At 55.5% G+C, this 19,274-nt stretch overlaps 4 protein-coding genes across 7 annotated transcripts; 1 reads left to right on the top strand and 3 right to left on the bottom strand.

Annotated features, from left to right (window-relative positions):
• Positions 1 to 3,254: 3,254 nt before the first annotated feature.
• CAMK2N1 (calcium/calmodulin dependent protein kinase II inhibitor 1) lies at positions 3,255 to 5,264 on the bottom strand. Its single transcript, XM_071767153.1, has 2 exons — positions 4,972 to 5,264; positions 3,255 to 3,881 (listed from the first exon to the last, which is right to left on the bottom strand). The coding sequence occupies exons 1-2, from the start codon at positions 5,129 to 5,131 to the stop codon at positions 3,811 to 3,813; spliced, it is 231 nt and encodes a 76-aa protein (XP_071623254.1). The 5' UTR covers positions 5,132 to 5,264; the 3' UTR covers positions 3,255 to 3,810.
• Positions 5,265 to 8,521: 3,257 nt separating this feature from the next.
• Positions 8,522 to 11,058, bottom strand: MUL1 (mitochondrial E3 ubiquitin protein ligase 1). The gene is made up of 4 exons (XM_071766981.1): positions 10,895 to 11,058; positions 10,708 to 10,795; positions 10,154 to 10,274; positions 8,522 to 9,277 (listed from the first exon to the last, which is right to left on the bottom strand). The coding sequence occupies exons 1-4, from the start codon at positions 11,012 to 11,014 to the stop codon at positions 8,542 to 8,544; spliced, it is 1,065 nt and encodes a 354-aa protein (XP_071623082.1). The 5' UTR covers positions 11,015 to 11,058; the 3' UTR covers positions 8,522 to 8,541.
• A 1,253-nt stretch (positions 11,059 to 12,311) lies between these two features.
• On the bottom strand, positions 12,312 to 17,508 carry FAM43B (family with sequence similarity 43 member B). 4 transcript variants are annotated; one of them, XM_071766846.1, is made up of 4 exons: positions 17,277 to 17,508; positions 14,491 to 15,123; positions 12,929 to 13,820; positions 12,312 to 12,838 (listed from the first exon to the last, which is right to left on the bottom strand). In XM_071766846.1, exons 3-4 carry the CDS (start codon positions 13,409 to 13,411, stop codon positions 12,518 to 12,520), a joined length of 804 nt encoding a protein of 267 aa, XP_071622947.1. In that variant the 5' UTR covers positions 13,412 to 13,820; positions 14,491 to 15,123; positions 17,277 to 17,508; the 3' UTR covers positions 12,312 to 12,517. The 4 variants fall into 4 exon arrangements, with proteins under 4 accessions (XP_071622947.1, XP_071622944.1, XP_071622946.1 ...); XM_071766843.1 differs by having other exon boundaries at positions 12,312 to 13,820; XM_071766845.1 differs by lacking the exon at positions 14,491 to 15,123 and having other exon boundaries at positions 12,312 to 13,820; positions 17,277 to 17,408.
• On the top strand, positions 16,133 to 18,672 carry CDA (cytidine deaminase). Its single transcript, XM_071766848.1, has 4 exons — positions 16,133 to 16,385; positions 16,708 to 16,819; positions 17,068 to 17,122; positions 17,880 to 18,672. The coding sequence occupies exons 1-4, from the start codon at positions 16,220 to 16,222 to the stop codon at positions 17,991 to 17,993; spliced, it is 447 nt and encodes a 148-aa protein (XP_071622949.1). The 5' UTR covers positions 16,133 to 16,219; the 3' UTR covers positions 17,994 to 18,672.
• The last annotated feature ends 602 nt before the right edge of the window (positions 18,673 to 19,274 follow it).

Raw genomic sequence — 19,274 nt, forward strand, 5'->3', positions numbered from 1 at the left:
CCCCAATAAATAAATCACTTAACAGGGGAGTGCTGGCCTAGTTTCATATGCCCTAGTTATGATGAAAGGGGGAAAAAAAACAAAAAAAACCCACCAAATCCCCCCCCCCCCCCAAAAAAAAACTCTAAAAAATTGAATATTTATTTTGGGCAGTTGCTGCATGAGAAGGGACAAGCTTTGGGGACTCTTTGTTTTGCCCTGGCTGCAGCCCCACTCCCCTATTTTTTTTTTCTTTTTTGGGGGGAGCAGGGTGGTGGTGGCTGTGGATTATTGTAAACTGCTCTGGTGATGTGAGGAATGGGCATCTGGACACACACGCACCCAGGTCTGGTATCATCCTTTTGGGAGAATTTATGGGGTGCAAAGGGCTGATGCCACAATTGGGTTTTAAAGCCTAGAGAAAATGAGGGGTTTTAGAGATGGATAAAAATGAAGCACACAATCTGCTGGCTCTTGGGTGTGAGGGGCTGGGGCTGGTGTTGCTGGGGGGGGAAATGTTTAAACACCTTGCCACAATGCCAAAATCCTAGGGAAAATGGGATTCAAGCACCTGGGGAGTGGGATTTACAAGTGCTGCTGGGACCTCTGTACCTCAAGCACCCTGCTTCTTCGAAAGGTGCTGAATTTCCTTTGGCAAATAATCCAGCAGATTGCTCTTCTAGTCCTTTTATTGGCCTCCTGTTCCCCTCCCCACCCTCACTCCCCCATCAAACCCAGTCAGGGTTGGGTGGGTTTGTTGTTTGTTTTTTTTATTTGGTTTGGGTTTTTTAATGCAGTTTCCATGGGGATTTTGGTGTTGAAGCTGCTGGGTGCTGACTCCCAGAGGATGAGTTTTTTTCTCTGGTCCCTTTGTCACAAGAGCTGGTTGATGGCACTGGGCACCCTGCCCAGCATCTCCTGGCCAAGGTCACCGGGGAGACCGCGCGGGGCCATCTGTTAAATAATGGATGCAATAAACTCCCTGCCCTGTGGCCAGCTTAATCCTTAAATCCTCCTTCAGAATATCATCTCCTGGCCATGCAGAACTGGGGGATCCCCAGCTCAGCCTCTTGGGGACATCTTTTTTTAATTTTATTTTTTTTTCCCCCTCACCATCCATCCTACAAACCACCCCCACCCGTCACCCCGGGAGCCACCAGGCTGGGCTCTCTCCTGCTCCATTATTTATGTGCTGTGCATGAAAGATGCATTGAAAAGAGCTGGTTTATAGTTCAGCAGAATCTCCTCTCCTTTCAGCCTCTTTTCCTTCTTGGGCTATAGGCATTCTCTGGTTCATCCCCCAAGTGTCCAGGGTGGGGTTTTGGGGGTTGTACATGGAGCTCATCCCTGCAGGACCTGGTCTGAAGTGTTTGGGTTTTATTTTATGGGGAGTTTGGGTGCTTGGGTGGGGTTTGATGCACAGGAGAGGGGAGGCAAATAGGTCTGGTAAACTCGCAGATCAGGTTTTCAGGCAAAACAGGAGCTTTTTTGTTAAATTTAATTAAGCAAGTGGCCCCATCCAGCCCATGGGGATGTCTTCCAAGCCACCCAATGTAGGATGCTCTGCTCCTCCATGGCTGTGTCTGCTCTTCCCAGAGCCCTGGGCTTATACCCGGATGCCAGTTGGAGCAAAAAATCATTAAATTGGGAAAAATGTGCTCATCTCATGCTTTGCAGGTGCATCAGTTACACAGAAATCCTGGAGCCAAAGGGTGTCCACTGAGCCCAACCCATGCAGCCCCAGCCTGGCAGCTGAGCTTACTGGGGAAAAAATTAAAGTAATTAGGATTTTTTTTCCAAGGGAGTGCTTGAGAAATAACATCCCCCATCCCACCTTGCACCTGCCAGAGTCTGCGTGGGTTGAAAAACAGAGGAATAAATAGCCAAGGTGCTGGGGAGGGGAGTGCTGCACAGGCTCTGGAGGCTTTAGCACCCTAGAAATGGGGTGTGGGGCAGCACTGGTGCCTTGTCACACCCCAAACCAATCATGTTGTGTCCCATCATCCACCCCCAGGTCCATCATGGCACAAACCCCACCAGCCCTGCTGGCCAGCATGCTGCATGTAGAGCAATATTTTATTGGCAATGAAACCCCATACCTTGGAACCTTTTGCCCTGGTGTGATGGTATTTTTATTCCCTGGCCCCGCACACAGGGGCCTTCAGCCACACAGGAGGGAGCAAAACCATTTCCTGTGAACCCCACACTGCTTCCAAGATCTGGGTTTGTGTGGGGAGGCCACCCCGGGATGAAAGTCCCCCTTTTTCCACAGGGGTTTTCCCAGCAGAGGGGGACAGATACCTTTTTGTGTCCCCAGCAGCAACTTCCACATTGAATTTCTCCATTAAATTTGTGCCCCAGAAGTGTTTTCCCACCCAATGCATAAACTATCCTGTAAACAAATATTTATTACAGTTAATTATTTGGAGTGCAGTGTGGCCTTGGTTGCTGGGGATTGGTGCTGGAGGGTAGTAAGGTTTTCCTAGGGATTTTTTGGAATTTTTTAGGTGGACAGGGAGGGATGCTCACAGCACTGGGCCCTGGCTGCACGCAGGAACGCACGGCAGATCCACAATTATTTTTATCTCTCTTTTTTTTTTTTTTTTTCCATTTTGTTTCACTTTTCCTTTTTATTTGGACATTGCAGAAATAGCCCTGTGTAGTGGATAAAAGTGCAACATACACAATATTTAAGAAAAGAAGGAAAGAAAAAAAAAACCTGCCTTGAGTTCTGTCAGTCCAAGTCAGGAACAGAAACCAACCCCTGGTGCATGAGGCACCTCTTTTTTTTTTTTTTTTTCCTTCCCCTTTTTTCTTCACGCACGTCATGCAAAAAGAGTTGGAAAAGAAAGATTAGAAAAGATAAGTCAAAGAAAACCCCCACGAGAGATCAACCAAGCCCTAGAAAGAGCAGAGAGCCCCGAGTTGGGGAGGGAATCACTGCCCTTGGGCATCTCCAGGTGTTTGGCACTCTTGTGATTACATTAGATATTTATATTTAATACAGTCTAGTAAAGAGAGGAAACTGCCACAATATAAGGAAAAAAATAGAACCAAGATCACTCACACTACAGACTGAATGGTAGTTAAAAAAAGCCAAGCATCCCCCTGCCCCTCCCCCCAAACATATAAAATCTATCCCTTTGCTCACAGCAACCAAGTACAAGCTTTAAAAAATAATCCAGCAATTCTTCCTCTAGACCCTTCCTTTATAAAAGTTTTGTTGTAGTTTTCACCCTCCCCTCCTATCCCCTTGAGAACCTTAAAATGAAATGTATAGATATAGATTTTTAATATCATTTCCCAACATCCAAAGACATCAACATAAAAAAAAAAAAAAAACCAACTGGTATGGGAGGGGATCGCGTGGTACAGCCAAGTGCACGGATTCATTTTTGCAAGATTAAATAATGTAAACAAGGTGCCCGCTGGGAATGACCCTGCCTAGGGGGGTGCCCCCCTTTCTTTTCCACTGTCCCCCCATTTCCTTTTACTCCCTGATCTAGCATGGCACAAGCTTCATCCCACTGAGACAAGAAATCACGAGTAATTCAGCGCCACAATGCCTCCAGCTGTCCCTCGTGCTGGTGGGGTGGGGGTGGGTTTTTTTCCAATTATTATTTTATTATTTTAATTATTCTGATTCTTGTGTTCGTTTCTGGGCTCTTCCTGTCTCTGGGCTGGTGAGGGTGCCTTTCCCAGTGCTTCCTCAGCACCATCACTTCAATCTTGTGGGGTTGGATTGATTTTTGCCGACAACTTGCGCCCCACCACCACCACCTCTTCCCCTCGGGGCCCCTCCAGCTTCAACCCAGCGTCCCCGGGGAGGTTTTATACATCAGGAGGGTTTTTTTCCGTGAGATTTTGCAGCACATCATCAATCCGATCATCTTCAATAACCACTGGAAAGGAGAGGGGAGGAAAAAACCAAACAGAACTGTGAGGAATCGAGTGTCCCAGGATGGAGCTCTCCACAGCCAAGGTCTCGCCAGGGTGGTGGGCACCCTGCCGTGGCTCTGGGGGGAATCTCACTGGTGGTAAAGCTGGTGTGATGCTCCCGGGGGGGTCCTGGGACCCACTGGTGCATCCCGGGGGACACCCGGTGCTCTTATCCCCAGGGAGGGCACCAAAACCCCAGCCTAGTGCCTGGGGTATGGTGCCCTGTCCCCAAGAAAGGTTCCTTCACCTCTACACCTTCAGGAAGGTCCCCAGGGCATGATTCCCTGCCCCTAAGGAAGGTCCCTACAGCCCAACACCCTCGTGAAGGTCCCTGGGGCACGGTGCCTGACAGCCCCCGGGGACCAGGTGCCCTGTTCTCGAGGATGCTCCGTGCATCCCAGTAAGGTCCCTAGTGCCCCGTTCCTGGAGGAGGTTCCCGGTACGTGATGCCCGACATCCTGCAGAGATGCCTGGTGCACCGTGCCCTGTCCCTGGGGACGGTCCCCAGTGTCCTACATCCCTGGGGAAGGTCCCTAGGACACGATGCCCCCCACCCCGGCGGGGATGCCCGGTGCACTGTGCCTCGTCCCCAGGGATGTTCCCTTGCATCCTGGGAAGGCTTTCGCTGCCCCATCCCCGGGGAAAATCCCTGGGATATGATCCCAGACATCCCGCAGGGCCCCTGGTGCATCATTACCGCTCCCCTATGATGCTCCCCGCAGCCCGGGAAGGCTCCCAGTGTCCTTCATCCCTGGGGATCGTCCCCGAGGCGCGATGCCCGACACCCCTCCGGGATACCCGGCGCACCGCGCCCTGTCCCCAGGGATGTTTCCCGGTGTCCCGCATCCCCGGGGAGGTCCCGAGAACACGATGCCTGACCCCGCGCCAGGATGCCTGGTACAACTGCACCTTGTCCCCAGGGACCCTCCCCAGTGTCCCACATCCCCGAGGCCGCTCCCGCTCCCCTTTGCCCTTCATCCCGGCCGGGCTCCCTCTTCCCCCTCTCCATGGAAAATGTCGATTCCTCCCGTTTCCCGACCCGCCGGCACCCACCTCTCTTGCTGCGGCCGATCTGCCCCAGCTTGGGGGGCCGCTTGCCCTGCCCGCCGGCCAGGAGCCCGTCGGGGCCGCGGAGCCGCAGGGGAAAGGGCAGCTGCCCCACGGCCGCGTCCCCCTCCAGCTGCCCCTCGCCGTAGGGCGGCCCCTCCGACATGGGGGCGGCAGGGGGGGGCCCGCCGCCGCCGCCACCCCCCGACAGTCTCCCGGGGCGCGGGGCCCGCGGGCCCGGGGCAGCGGCGGAGCGGCCCGGGGGGGGGAACGGGACGGGACGGGGACGGGGGGGGGGGGGGCGACCGCCCCGTCACATCCCGGCCCGGGCCGGCGCTGCTGGCGGCTCCCGCGGCTGCGGCGGCGGCTCCGGTGGCTCTAGCGATAGAGGAGCGGGGGGCGGGACCGAGAGGAATAGGGCGGGAGCGGCACCGCCCCCGGTGGGCTGCCCCACAGCCCCGGGGATCCCCCGGGTTGCCCCGTCGGTATGCTCCGAACCCATCCTAAGGGGGGCCGAGCCGCCCCACAGCTTGATTGAGGAGCTCAGAGCTGCGCCACAGCAACCCTGGGGAGGCCCCGAGTTGCCCCGCACCGTCCCCAGGGAACCCCACATGAACCCTGGGGGACTCGGAGCTGCCCCACACTACCCATGGTGGAGCAGCTGCCCTGGAGCAACTCCCTATGAGCCCATACTGCCCTACAGCATCTCCAAGGAGCTCGGAGCTGCACTGCAGCATCCCCGGGGTGCCTTGCAGTATCCCTGAGCAGCCTGGAGCTGCTCCACAGCATCCCTGAGGACCCAGGATCTGCCCCACTGCCACATCTCGGGACCCCAGAGCTGCCCGGCAGAATCCCTGAGGACGCCACTCGGCGATCCCTGGGGCTGACCCACAGTATTCCTGGGGACCCCAGAACCTGTCCCCCAGGGAGCAGACCCACATCTGCCCGGCAGTAATGAGCTGTTGTGGGGTCCCTGGTGCTTCTTGGGGGGCTGCAAGTTGGGGGAGCAGCCTGGACGCTCTCAGCTGTGGGTCCCCAAGCCCAGTCCCTGTGTGAACCTTTCCTGGGGGTCTGTGGGAGGGCTTTGGGGTCATTGCCAGTTTCCTGTGGGGTTTTCCTGCAGCCCTCAGGATTATTTCCCAGCACAGGGAGACAGCCTGGCCATGGGAAAGTGAGGGGGGGGGGGCTATCATTTTGGGGCAGCCCACTGTTCAGGGCCCCCCTCATGCATCTCCACAGCAGAGCTGGGGGAGGGGAACACAAACAGTGGGGACAGCAAAGCTGGGGTAGAGCAGATTTCTCCAGAAATTGGGAACCCAGCTAATTTTGGGGTTGAGTAGGACAGGACACCCTGTGATCCTGGGGTGCTGCTCCCAGCTTCAACCCCCCCCCCCCCTCTCCACACACACACATTTGCTGCAATCCTCAGCTCCTGGACCCCCCCCAAACCCCCCCCGTGGCACCCCCGCCCACCCCTGAGCTGTCAGCTCCTTACATAAGGTTGCATCCACACACGAGATATTGTGGGGGGAAAATTTGGGAACAGAAGGTGAAAGGTGTGTGTGGGGGGAGAAGAACAGTTTCCCCCCACACCAGAAACAAACAAACAAACAAACGGGGCATTTTTAGGCTCTGTGTGATGGCTTCATTCCCTGGGGAATATGGTGAGCTTCCAGCTGTATCCTCCGTCCCTCTGCCTCGGAGGAGGGGGCGGGGGGTGACATTCCTGCTGTCCCCACGGAGGGGATGAGGCTTTTTGGGGTGGCTGGTGTCCCCCCTCATGAAAAATGCAGCCAGGGAAGGAGAGGCAGAGTCTTGATAGGGCAGAAAAGGCTCTGGCCTTTAATTAATTGTGGTGTGGTGTCATCAATAAAGCCCCCACCAAAAAAGAAGGGGGCGGGGGGAGAGGGCATGAAGCACCTGTGCACCCATGCCCATGAATTTCGTCCCTCAGGTGTGCGAGGACAGGGGAGGGGATGGGAGGAGCCATCCTTTTTTTTTTTTTTTTTCATGGCTGGCAAAAAAAAAAAAAAAAGCCTCTATATGTGAATTTTACAGCAGAAAATTGCTTTTTTAAGCAAAGGAGTCGGGGGCTCGGCTGGGCTGATATTCAGCCAGAAGGGCAGGGACGCTCGGGTGCGAGGTCGCGAAGAGCCCGGGGAAATCGGTGGGAGTTTCTTGTTTGAGGATTTAATTTCCACGGTGCACTTGGAGCTGCTGAGCAGAGATTGAATTCCCTGGCAGCAGTTGAAGGGCACTGAGGGCAGGGCGAGAGGAGGGACATCTCCCCAGCCTGCATTTTCCTGCTCGGATTTGGGCTTTTCATGCTGGGATTTGGGGTTTTGCCGATGGGATGTGGGATTTTCCGATGGGATTCGTGGTTTTTTTCGATGGGATCCGGGATTTGCCAAGCAACCACTGCCATCTACAGCCAGCAGCCGGGCTCTTCGCGACCTTTCCCAGCACCCGGGTTTGGGATCAGCCAGGAGATGAAGCCGAGGGGGTTGTGCCCAGCAGCCGAAGCGGCTTTTGGACACTGCCCGGGCAGCTCGTTAATGTTTAACGAGAGAACAACCCCTTTCCCTGTTCAATTCACTACTTTTCCAAGCAGTTTGTTTCCCTTTTAGACACACCGGGGAGCCCCAGGGGAGCGGGACGCCGGTAGCTCAGCAGAGGGAGGGGGGGATCTTCCCCCCCACCAAATCCCAGGAGATGCTGAAATACTGAGAATTTCGGCTGTTCCTGCTCCAGGCTCCTTAAACAAGGGCTCCCCCAACCAACCCTGTGCTGCAATTGAATCCTCTGTTAATTGGAGCAGCAGTCTGGGTTTGCTAACCCTCCTGGGTGCAGGATTTTGGGAAAATGGGGGAGTTGGGGAAGGGGATTTCCCCACTGGGTGTGAGTTTGCCTGGGGAGGGCTGCAGATCCCATCACTCCCTTTCCAGCTGGCATTAATGACCCAACACACACACACCTTTCATCCTGTTTTATTCCTTCACTTCCCATTTTTCCTCACAGCTCAAGCCAAGGTGAGAAATAGGCCACGAACGTTCCCCCTCCCCATTCTCATGTCCCAGTTGTCACAATCTGATGTCCTGAGTGATGACAAAGTGGCCCGTGCTCACACAATCCCCCCAAAAAAATCCTGTCTCAAAGCCCCCTCCCCATGGTCCATGAGTCCCAGAGCCAGGTGCCAGTGTCACCCAAATTCTGAAGCAGCCATAATCCATTTTTTTGTTGTTCTCCCCTCCCCCGTTTTTATGAGATGGGGGTGTCAATATCTCCCTCCCCTTTTAACCCTGTTAAAAGTCCAACTTTTAACAGGAAAAGCTAGAAACTGCATCTCACTTTGGAAGGCAAACTTCTGGATCAGGGGTGTGAGCCCCCCCACCAGTTGGATCAACCTCTTCCAAGCCAGATCCAAGCACTCCCTACACCCTCCCCTGCCCCCCAAAATTAACCCACCCCCCTGTCCAAGCAGCCAGGCAAGACAACCCCTTCCCCAGAGGCAGCTTTAATTCAAAAAAAAAAAAAAAAAAAAAAAAAAAAAAAAAGCTTCCCAGAGGATACTAAAATTTAGCTGTTGTACAAAGGCACCACCCTGGAGATGGGCTGCCGGCAGATGGGGCACCTCCTGGGCTCGGGCAGAGCTCGGTAGCACTCTGTGCAAGAGCAGACATGGCCACACTCCAGGAAGACGCAGGATTTGGTGTTGCCGAGGCAGATGACGCAGGCGTTTTTGAGCGTCTCCCCTCCCACCCCTTCGGCGGTCGCTTCCCTCAGCAGGCGTTCCTGGGCTTGCCGAAACTCCTCCTGCATCTGCTTGAGTTGGCGCCTCTGGCGGTGCTGCCGGAACTGCTTTCGGAGGAGGTAAAAGAGGAGGGCGCAGGTGGCGAAGCCAAACAGGAGGGTGAGGATTTTCCAAAAGCGGGCGCTGGATTCGTGTTTTTGCAGCAAAGAGTCGAAGTCCCCCCCGCTGAGGTAGTAAGGCATCCCCTGCTTGGGGGGCTGCAGCTTGAGGGTGGTGTTGTCCAGGACCAGCTCCCCCACCCCCGTCAGCGTTGTCCCCACCTTCAGCATCTGCTCTGTCTCCTGGATGCCCTTGGGCCGCTCTCCACTGATGTAGTGGCCAATGACGTCGGTGAAGGATTGGACCGAGGGGTGGAACTTCTCGTACACGGTCTCCAGGCTGAGCTCTGCAGCCTCCAGGGGCTTCATCACCCGTACAGCAATGTCACCACCTTCCTCCTGAGGGACCAGCTGGAAGGGGGTGGTGTTGGTTCTCTGGTGGATGATCTTCTCATAATCGTTCCTGGGGAAAGGGAGAAAGCAGAACAGCAAGGGCTGAGCTGCTTCCCAACCCCTGAGGCTGGGGGAGAGGGTGCATGGGCTGAGCTGCCCCCAGGGAAGTTTGTCCGGGTGAGAGTTGTGGGATAGCAGTGCTTTTCCCTCTTTTTTCCCCTCTTTTCCCTCTTTGCCCTCACCTCAAGGCTGCTGCAGCCCCTCCAGAGGCAGTGTGGGCTCCCACCATCACTAGGAGAGGTTTTCAGTCCCCTCTAAACCCGCCCAGGCCTTCCTGTGGCTGCCAGAAACCCCCTGCCTGGAGCAGTGCCTGCCACACGCACAGCCATGAATCTTGATACTTCATATCCCAGGAGACCAGGCTCAAGGAGCAGCACTGGCATTTTGGCTCAGCAGCCAGGCTGCTCCTGGGACCCTCTCTGGGTCCCCTGGGTGCAGGCAGCACCCAAATCCAACTGAAGTTCTGTTTTGGATGTGTTCTTTCACTTGGGAAACCCTACCCTGAGCAACACCCTACACAGGGTGGGTTCCTCTGTGTGCTCCTCATCTGCAGCCCTGACAGAAACTCCGAAAACCCAAACCTGCCCCATTTTGGCAGCTGTAATCACAGAATCCTAGACTGTCAAGTTGGAAAGGACTTCAAGGATCATCGGGTCCAACCTTTCTAATATTGTTGATGTGAGATGTCTTAGCACCTCATCCAGCTGTGACTTCAAACTTCCCAAAGTGGGAGAATCCCTTCCCCTGGGAGACCATTCCATTGCCTGACTCTCCTCAGGATCTAATGGGGTCCAGGTCTGGGGTACCTTGGTGCTTGTAGTCATTTGAGGGTGTCAGCCCCTCTGGGGGTCTGTAAGCTGGGTACTGGGGGGTGTGGGGCACCTACCAGAGGTGGGTGGTTCGGTTCCACACCATTTTGTGCTCCTGTAGTGTCAGCCTCTGGACCACACCCTTGCAGTTCTCCACAAACTGGCTGCTCAGGGTCTCCTTCACAGACCTGACCACACCTGGGGGACAAATCAGAACCACCTAGTTGATTTTCTGCTCTGCTTTATGTCATGCTCTGATATCAGGAGCTTGTGTCGTGGCTGGTGGTGCCTGAGGGGGGAGCTGAGCTGGGCAGGGCAGGGTAGGGCAGGGGATGCTATCTGCCTCCACTTCAGCAAGGCTCTGGACATCGTCTCCTGTAACATCCTCACAGAGAAGCTCAGGAAAGGTGGGTTGGTTCCTTGAGGGTGTAGTGAGGTGGGTTGGGAACTGCTTGAAGGGCACTGCTTGGAGGGTTGTGATCACAGAATCACGGAATGCTATTGGATGGAAGGGACCTTAAAGATCATCCAGTTCCAAACCCCCCCCCCCCCTGCACGGAAGCAGCACCCTGGAGAAACCCGCCCGGGTGAGGAACTTTCCCCCATGCCCCGCTCCAGGCCCTGCCCCTACCTTCGATCACAGCGTAGGGCACGCATCGCCCCGGAGATTCCAGCAGCACCGCTCGCAGGTCCCCATCCAGCCGGAGCCTCCTGGCGCCCTAGAGGGAGGAAACGGAGGCCGTGCCTCAGCCACCGGAATCAGGCCGCGGGTCGGGCCCGGCCCCGTGCGGGCCGTTCCGGGGGCCCCTGGCACCCACCTCCAGGCCGCGGGCGACGCGGGCCTTCTGCCGGTACACGGAGTAAAAGAGGGCGGTGAGCGCCGTGCTGGCTGCCAGCAACGCGGCCTGCGTAGCCGAGGGCCGCCCGCCGCCCTCCATGGCTGCCGTTACCGCGGCAACAGCCTGCCGGCGCTCTGTGATGACGCAGGTCGCGGCGCTCTGCCTGCCCGCACCGCCACCATAGAGGCGCGGTCCGCCACGGCTGCCGCTGCTGCGGCTTGAGGAGAGCGAGCGACCACGAAACGCTCTGAGCTCCCCCCCAGAAAAGCCTCGTTGGGGGCCGGGGGAGCCCAGGTCCCGAACCCGCCAAGCCTGGGAAGGGGCCTCGGGATGGGGGAAGGTGGAAATCCCGAGGGGGAGTGGCGGCGTGCAGGCCTGTACCCAGCCCTACCTTGGGGCATGGGGGAGGCTCAAACCCCGGCCCCTCAAGGCCTCGGGAGAGGGGGAGGTTGGCCAAATCCCAGCCGGGCCTCAGGTTCTTGGTATTAGGGTCGAATGCCCCCAGGGCTCTGGGATGGGGGGCAGCCCCAGTTCCCCCCTCTCCCCTCGAGTTTGGTTGGGTGAGGGCTACGGATCGAGCGAGGGCTGCAAAGCTGTGGGGCTGTCGAGCCAAAGCTTTCCCCCCATAGGCTGGAGAGAGGGGTGTCTGCCCAAACCCCAGCCCTGTAGTACCTCTGACGGGGTGGGTTAAACCCTCTCAGAGGGATGTGGGGCAGCTGCACCCCATCGCTCCCCAAAAGCTCCCCTGCCCCCCCACATTGCGAAGACACCACAGCCCCATTTTTAGGGTCTTTCTCCCTCACCTCATGCAGGGCTGTGCTGGGGGGGAAAACAAGCCCCCGCTCCCCCCACCTGGCCCTTCACCAACATTTATTCTGGGAAAGGAGCACAAGGGCTGGGGGGAAAACAAATCCGTAATTTTTTTGTAAATTATTAATGTTCGGGGCTTCGGCGCTGCATTTAGGGTGGAGGGTGAGGGTCTGCAAACCAGGCCCGCTCTCTGCTAGGGGTCTGAGGGGCCAAACCCCCATCGCAGCCTCCTCAGCTGCTTCCCCCCCAACCCAAGTTCTATATTTAAGAGCCCGTGTTGCCATGACGACGCGTTGCGGCTCTCCTCAGTCCTCGGTGCCGCAGGGAGGGTGCGGAAAGCGCTGGGGAGACCCCCGCAGTCCTCCCCACCCACTTCTCCAGCTTGGCTTCCCTTTCCAGGGGTAAATTTGGTATAAAACATACACCACCACCACCCCAAAAAAACCCCCAAACCAAACAAAAAACAACAACAAAAAAAAAAACCCCAACAAAAACCAACAAGAAAACCAAAAAACCCCAACACCCCACAACTGCCAAGCTTAACTCTTCCTTTCCCATTTGTCCAGGCGAGACACAGGCGCTGCTAACACCACAAGAAATCGATTCCATTTATTACGGCTGCCGCAGAGGAAGCAGGAGAGGAGGTTCATGTGGCGATGGGGGGGTGGGTGCTCCTGGCGAAAAAACAAAGCCACCACTTTGTCCGGGTTTGTCCCCGAGGAGGGTCCGACTTGGCCTTGGGGTGTAAGGAGGGCCACCCCCAACCCCCCCAAAACAGGGTGACCTCGCTGCTCAGCACGCCGGGGGTCGGGGGCCGCGCAGGCTGCACCCCCCCATCTCCCTGGCCAGCCGCAGCACGGCGGGGCCACCCTCCCCATGGGGTGTCCCGGGGTTGAAGGCTGCCACCTCCTCCTCCTCCTCCTCCAGGATGGAGCTGAGGCGGGGGGCAGAGCGGGTCCTCTCGGCGGGTGGGCGGTAGGGACATTTGGCGTTGAGCAGGCGGCGGAGAGGGGCCAAGGGGACGATGGACTCCCCCAGGAGCTGCTGCTGGACGTGTCGGAAATCATTCTGCCTCTTGAGCCTCTTGAACTCGTTGAAGGCGGCAGAGGAGGTCTGGTAGAGGAGCAGGGCCATGGCTCGGGCTTTGTCGGCTTTGGGGAGCAGGACGGCGTGGCAGCGCAGCACCACCGCCTTGTTCTTCACCTGGTGCCGATAAACCCAGGCGAAGATTTTCGGGTGCCGGCGGTCGGCGGCGCAGTAAGTGATGCGGTGCAGGAGGTACGCGTGGCCCGGCCGGCGGGTCCCTTTCTCGCAAGGGGTCATCCGGATACCTTGGGGTCCCAACGTCAGCTTCATCTTGGCCCCGCCGGCCCCGCCGTCGCTTTTAGCCCAAATCTTGCTTACCGCCTCCTCCGTGCAGCCCTCGCCTTTGGCGTGCAAGGTGACGGCGTTGCCCAGGTACCTCACCGTGTAAGTCGGGTCCTCCTTGTTCAGCTCCACTTTCTGCCTTTTCCCTCGGAAGACGCTGCCCAACCTTTCCAGCGGGCAGTCAGGCAGGAGATCCGGGCAGGAGCGGAGGAAACCGGCCAGCAGAGCCGCGTAGCTCAAGCCCGGCCCCAAGCTCTTCCCTTTACACTTACGATCGTTTTCCACCAGCACAAACTTGCTCCGGCGCCAGGGCAGCATCTCCACCCCCACACTTCTTTAAACCCCCCCACCACAAACCCTTTTGCAGAAGAAACACCCACCCAAACCACCCCAAAAACAAGCTGGATGTGGTGTGTGTGGGGGGGGTGGGTTTCGGGGGAGGTTATCCCCACACCCCCCACCCACCCAGGGTGGTGGTGGGGGGATATGCCCCTACCCTGGAGTTCAGCGCTGTATCCCCCGCCGCTGTCAACCCCCGGAGGAGGAGGAGGATTCAGGAGATGCTTTGACCAAGAATCGCCCAGCTCCGGGAGCTGCCGCCTGCCTTTAGCTGCGGGAACAACGGCTGCGGGGACGTGGAGATCCGGGGGGGGCTGGGGGGGCTGCTCCACCTCCCTGCACGTCGCCCCGGACGCACGCTTCGTGCTCAGGCAGGGAGACGAAGATGCTGGGGGAAAAAAAAGGAAATTACACGCACATCAGCTTCCCCCTTCCCCTCACGCAGCAGCCAGACCCCCAACCTGCATTTGGGAGCTGGGGGGGGGGGGGGAGATGGGGAACCAGGGCAGGATCCAGAGGGATGATCTTTAGGGAGGATCAGACTGTGGCATGAGAAGAGGGGGGGAAAAAAAGAAAAAAAAAAGAAAAAAAAATGTTCTCTCTCCAAACCTGAGCATTGCGCAAGAGGTCTGCAGATCTGCCAGTTTTGTTTCATTCTTTGCTCCAGAAACCCCATTTCTCCCTGCACAAATTGAGCTTTTGGCTTTTAACCTGTTGCTTTTAAGCCCAGCTGAATTGCCAGGGGAGAAGGGAGAGGCAGGGATTTGGGGGATTGATTTTTTGGAGGAGTGCTGCGAGGTGCCAGCAAGATTTCAGCCCTGCAGTGGGGGCTCAGGCTGTTCAGGAGTCCACCTCCTTCAGCTCAAACCCTAATTTCTGCTTTTTTTTTTTTTTTTTTTTTTTTTTTTTTTTCCCCATTTTTACCAATTCATGGGTGCAGCAGGGTGCCCCACTACTTTCAGGGACCCTCATAGAGGCTCTGGCTGCCTTGGGAGGGGAAAGGGGTAAACTAACAGCATTTGGTCCCAATTTTAAACCATTATTTTAGGGTTGCAAACCTGAGCAGGCTGTTGCAGGGAGGTGGAAGCCATTTCCCAGTTTTTCTATGGTTTGTACGAAGCAACTGCAGCCTTAAAATAGCATTTTCACAGGCAGGCAGCACCCACCCCACTCCTCTGGCTACCACGACTTCATAGGTAGCAATAATACAGAAGAATGCCAAAACCATAGAAAACAGTGGAACTTTTGCGGGGGGAAGGTTCAGCTTTTTCCTGTGTTTCGGGGTGTGTGCACTGGAATGGTTTTGGGGAGGTGGCAATTAGTGAATTAGTGCAAATGAGGAAGGTTTCCATCCACACCAGCTTTAGTCTCTCATTATTTCTGTTCTTGCCCTCACTGACAGAGGGAAGGACTCATTAGTTAATTCCTCAGCATTCAAGATTTAAACCCAGCCCCAAACCCCCAAACCTCTTTTTTTTTTTTTTTTTTTTTTTTTTTCCTTTTTGTAGATCCCACATTATTTAGGAGGGAGGGGTCTTGCTGCTCTGGTCTGATGTGCCTCACACCAGGTGCCCTGGGGCTGCTTTTCCTTTTTTCTCCCAGATTTTGAGTGGATTCTTCCATGTAATGGGGCTGTGGGCATGGGAGCATCTTTTCAAGTGGGAAAACAACCAGAATTTCCACCTCAAAAGCTGAAAAAAAAAGAGCTGTGAGCTGTTTCAGGGCTGCCAGTTCCTAGCTGCCTGTCATCAGTAGGTTCCAGGGTGAACAAGCACCTGCACAGTGGGAAGGAGCCAGATCCCCTGGCTGTTCTCAAGGATCTCAGCAGTGGTCCCTTGGGGTACTTGTAGTCCTCTTACTGCCCCATGCTCCTTTCTTGGTGTTGAGACCACATCAGAGGCCATGGTCGACTCAGGTCTCACATCCCAGCCTGTTGTAGCTTGTCAGCAATGCCCCAGCACCGAGATTTGCTGGTAAAACCATCAAGTTAAGGTCAAAATCCTCCCCAAATCCAACAATCTGGACAAAAATCACTACAATGAACCAACAGGGGCCGTGACGTCCTTGCAGCCAGAAAATGGGGCATTAAGCTCCTCCAGCAAGGGAGGAAAAGGGAAAAGAGCAATTTGGTGATCCTGGAAGCAGTTTATCCCATGGGGAGCTGATTCCACAGAAGCACTGGCTGAAATTTGAGGTTTAGCGTCACCAGGGTCTCTCCAAATGAGCTTTTATCCCCTCTGTCCTCAGCCAGCAGTTAAGAGACCTGGGAATATGTCATCTCTATACCTTTTTCTTCCCTGTTTCCAATCCAGTTAATTTATTTCTTTTACTCTCACCCATCAGGACCTGTCATCCCCTGCCCCCACCCCCTAACCCCAACCCGGGAGTGATTTAATAACATTTTTCTTTCCCATGGAGCCACACAACCAGTTTTTCAACCCAAAAGGAAAAACAAAACAAACCCAGAAACAAAACTGAAACAAACCACTCAGGTGGAAAAATGCGCTGCTGGGACAGAGCAAACAGGTACAAAAACCCGAAAAAAAAATTTAAAAAAAAATTAAAAAAAAAAAAAAAAAAAAAAAAAAAAGAGAGGATACATTGGGGAAATAAAATGAAATGGCAGGAGGAAGGGGTTGGGTGTGAGGGACCCCCTAGTGCTCTGGAGCTGCTTATGTGGATGTGCCCCGGGGCGTTCTCCCGACCAGACCAGGCAGCCTGTGTTCTCCAAGCGAGGAAATATTTAACCGCGGCGTCAGCAGGCAGGAGAGGCAGGCAGGAGCAGGCATGGAGGGTGGAGGGCAGCAGCCAAGGCCCCCGGGCCAGACCCCCGGGGAACACCTCCAGCTCCTGCTGCACCGCAGCCGGGAAGCCAAAAACTGCGCCTATTGCCCCTACAGCCGCTTCCCGGTGGGCGCCGCTCTCCTCACTGCTGGTGGGGAGATCTTCTCCGGTAAGCTGAGGCTGAGGCTCCTTCTGGGTTTTGGGGTCTTAAAAAACGTTTCAGGAGTGCAGGGAGGTCAGTTTGGGGTGCGGGTCCCGTCCCCCTCCCCTCCAGATGCGTCTCCGCAGACGCCGTCCCCGGGCGAGGCTAAGATCGCGACGGGTGAGAAAAAAAGTGGGGAATGAAATAGGGAATGAGTTGGAGAGATGGGATTGTGGAGTGCTTGGGGGAAAGTGGCTTTCTCGGCCAATTCTCCCCCTTCAAAGAAACAAAGTTGCCAAGTGGTGGGGTTTGGGAGGATGCTGAAGGGGCGCTGGGGGCTTCCCCACAGGGTGCAACGTGGAGAACGCCTGCTACAGCCTGGGGGTTTGTGCCGAGCGTACTGCCATCCAGAAAGCCATCTCCGAAGGACACACCAGCTTCAGGGCTATGGCCATCGCCAGGTGAGGAGTTAGCACGGTGAGGGGCAGGGTGGGGGGCAGGGGGAAACTCCCCCAGGCCCCCATCTCCTTTGCCCAAGGGGCAGAGTCTGCTGCAGCAGCTCAGGTGTTTTGGGGAGAGGGGTGGGTTTTGAGAGGAATCAGGGGGAGAAATGGATTGTGGCTCTGTATTTATCAGAGTGTGAAGGTCTTCTGCACGTGTTCCCCCCTTCCAACCTGAGACTGAGCTCTGTGCCCTTCTCCTTTGGCAGTGACATTGGGGACTTCATCACACCCTGTGGAGCTTGCAGACAAGTGATGAGAGAGGTGACGGACCCCAGGCATCGACCCAGGCATCTCCCCCAGACCCCAGCCTTTGCCCCCAGGCCCCAAGCATCACCCTCAGACCCCAGACATCGACCCCGGACATCTCTCCCCTGGCCCCCGACATCTCCCCCAGACCCCAGACATCTCTCCTTACCCCAGGGGTTGCAGCCTCCCACTTCCATCCCCATCTCCAGGCTCCTCACATTGCCGGATCCACTGGGAAAGGGATGTTCCTCCCTGTCTCCCCAAGAAGGTCCCCAATGGCGCCCAGTGGTAATTCATTAACTCATCCTCCCCAGGGGGGTTTATTCCTCCTGGGAGCTACTGGGTGCAGAGTTTGGCCCCAGAGCCATCACCTCAGCTCTGCCAAGCCCAAAAATGGGGGTTTTCCCACAAAAAAAAAAAAAAAAAAGGGGGTGGTTTTCCCCACAGAGCCCATCCCATGGGCATCCCAGCACCTGCTGCACATTTTTGGGTGGTTAAAATTTAACAGGTTGTGGGGGCTCAACTCAGAGGCTGGAATCAGAAGGTTTGGAGGCACCAGGGCTCACCCTGGGTGGGTGGGGAATGACTAAAACATGGGATCTCAGCCCAAACATACCCCATGGGGCAAGGTATGCTGAAAAGCCCACCCAAAATATATGCAATAGAGGGGGGATGCTCCTAAAAAAAATAGAAACTGCACAAATTAAAAGGATTAATTGAATAATTTAAGGAAGATTTTCATCAGTAACTTCTCCTTCTCTTTCTCCTCTAGTTTGGCACTGACTGGGACATCTATCTGACCAAAGCTGATGGCACCTACATTGTCAAGAGGCTGGAGGAGCTCTTGCCACTCTCCTTTGGCCCTGAGGACCTCAAAAAGATGTGAACAACGTGGCCACCACCATCCTGGGACCTTTAGCAGCAGGGGAGGACAGTTTTCTCCAATTTCTCTGGCGTGTAAGAAGATTTCTGGGGGGACAACTGCAATGGGAAATGTGTTTGTAGTGTGTTAAGCAACCCATTCCTCTCATCTTCTGATTCAGTGCTGGTTCCCTGGCTCACTCTTGGGAAATAGTGAAAGTAAATAATGGAAATTCTCTGTTGTTAGAAAAAAAATTATCCCAGCTGTTGCTGTGATGGAGGGGGATGTTTACAGGTAGAGAAGGAACTGATACACCGCTCCAACTTGTTGGTACAGAAAGCACTCCTGAAGCAGGCAAAATCATTGCTTGGGAAAAGGTTGAATTCTTCAACTGGAAATGGGAAGGGAAAAGGAAAATTGCCATCCACTCTGGCAGTAATTAATCAACCAGCTCAGGTTGGGTGATTTGCTGGACCTGGGCAGTAACCACACTGCTTTTATTCCATTTGTGGGGATGAAGATGGATGAAAGGAGCTTTTGGGGGCTTCTGGAGGGTTTTTCTGTCTCCAGAGCTATGCCCTTTGCTTGTTTGTATATTAATTTAATTATGCACAATGAAAAAAAAAAGTGTTAGCTTTCCCTACCAGTGCTGAGCAGGGCATTACCACCTGTGCCCAAGTGAAATAAAAGCAATCCTGGTTTATCTCCTGCAGTTAAAACAAATGATGGGTTCTGGGGAAGGGGGATGCCCTGGGGCTGGGCAGGAGAGGACCAGGACACCGTGACAGCCACCATGTCCCCTGCTCCATGCCCTGCCACACAGGAGGCACACCCGGCATTGCACCAGGCTGTACCTTGGCTGCACTTTGCCCTGTGCCCTGCACCAAACCGTGCCCTGGCCATGTCCCCAGCTCTGTCTGGCTTTGCACCAGGCTGTATCTTGGACATGCCCAGGGCTGGGAGCTTCTGGTGCCCTGCTCCATGTCCAACCATGCACCGGGCTGTGCCCTGGCCCTGCTCAAGGCTGTGCCAGCTGTGTCTTGCCCTGTTCTGCTCTGAGCCACATTCTGGTCCGTGCCCTCACCGTGTCTGGTCCATGCACAAATCATGTTCTGCTTTTAGATGGGATATTATGAGGAGCTTTTTCACCACAAGGGTTGTCAGGGCCTGCCTGGAAGGGTTTCAGAGCCCTGGAGATGCTGTACCGAGGGCCACGGGTTAGTGGTGGCCTTGGCAGTGCTGGGGGAAAGGTTGGATTTTGGCCCTGTGGCCCTGTGCTCTGGCACTGCCCTGCCGCACCCTGGG

The sequence above is a fragment of the Heliangelus exortis genome, chromosome 23 (genome assembly GCF_036169615.1).
Source record: "Heliangelus exortis chromosome 23, bHelExo1.hap1, whole genome shotgun sequence".
NCBI classification, from domain to species: domain Eukaryota; kingdom Metazoa; phylum Chordata; class Aves; order Apodiformes; family Trochilidae; genus Heliangelus; species Heliangelus exortis.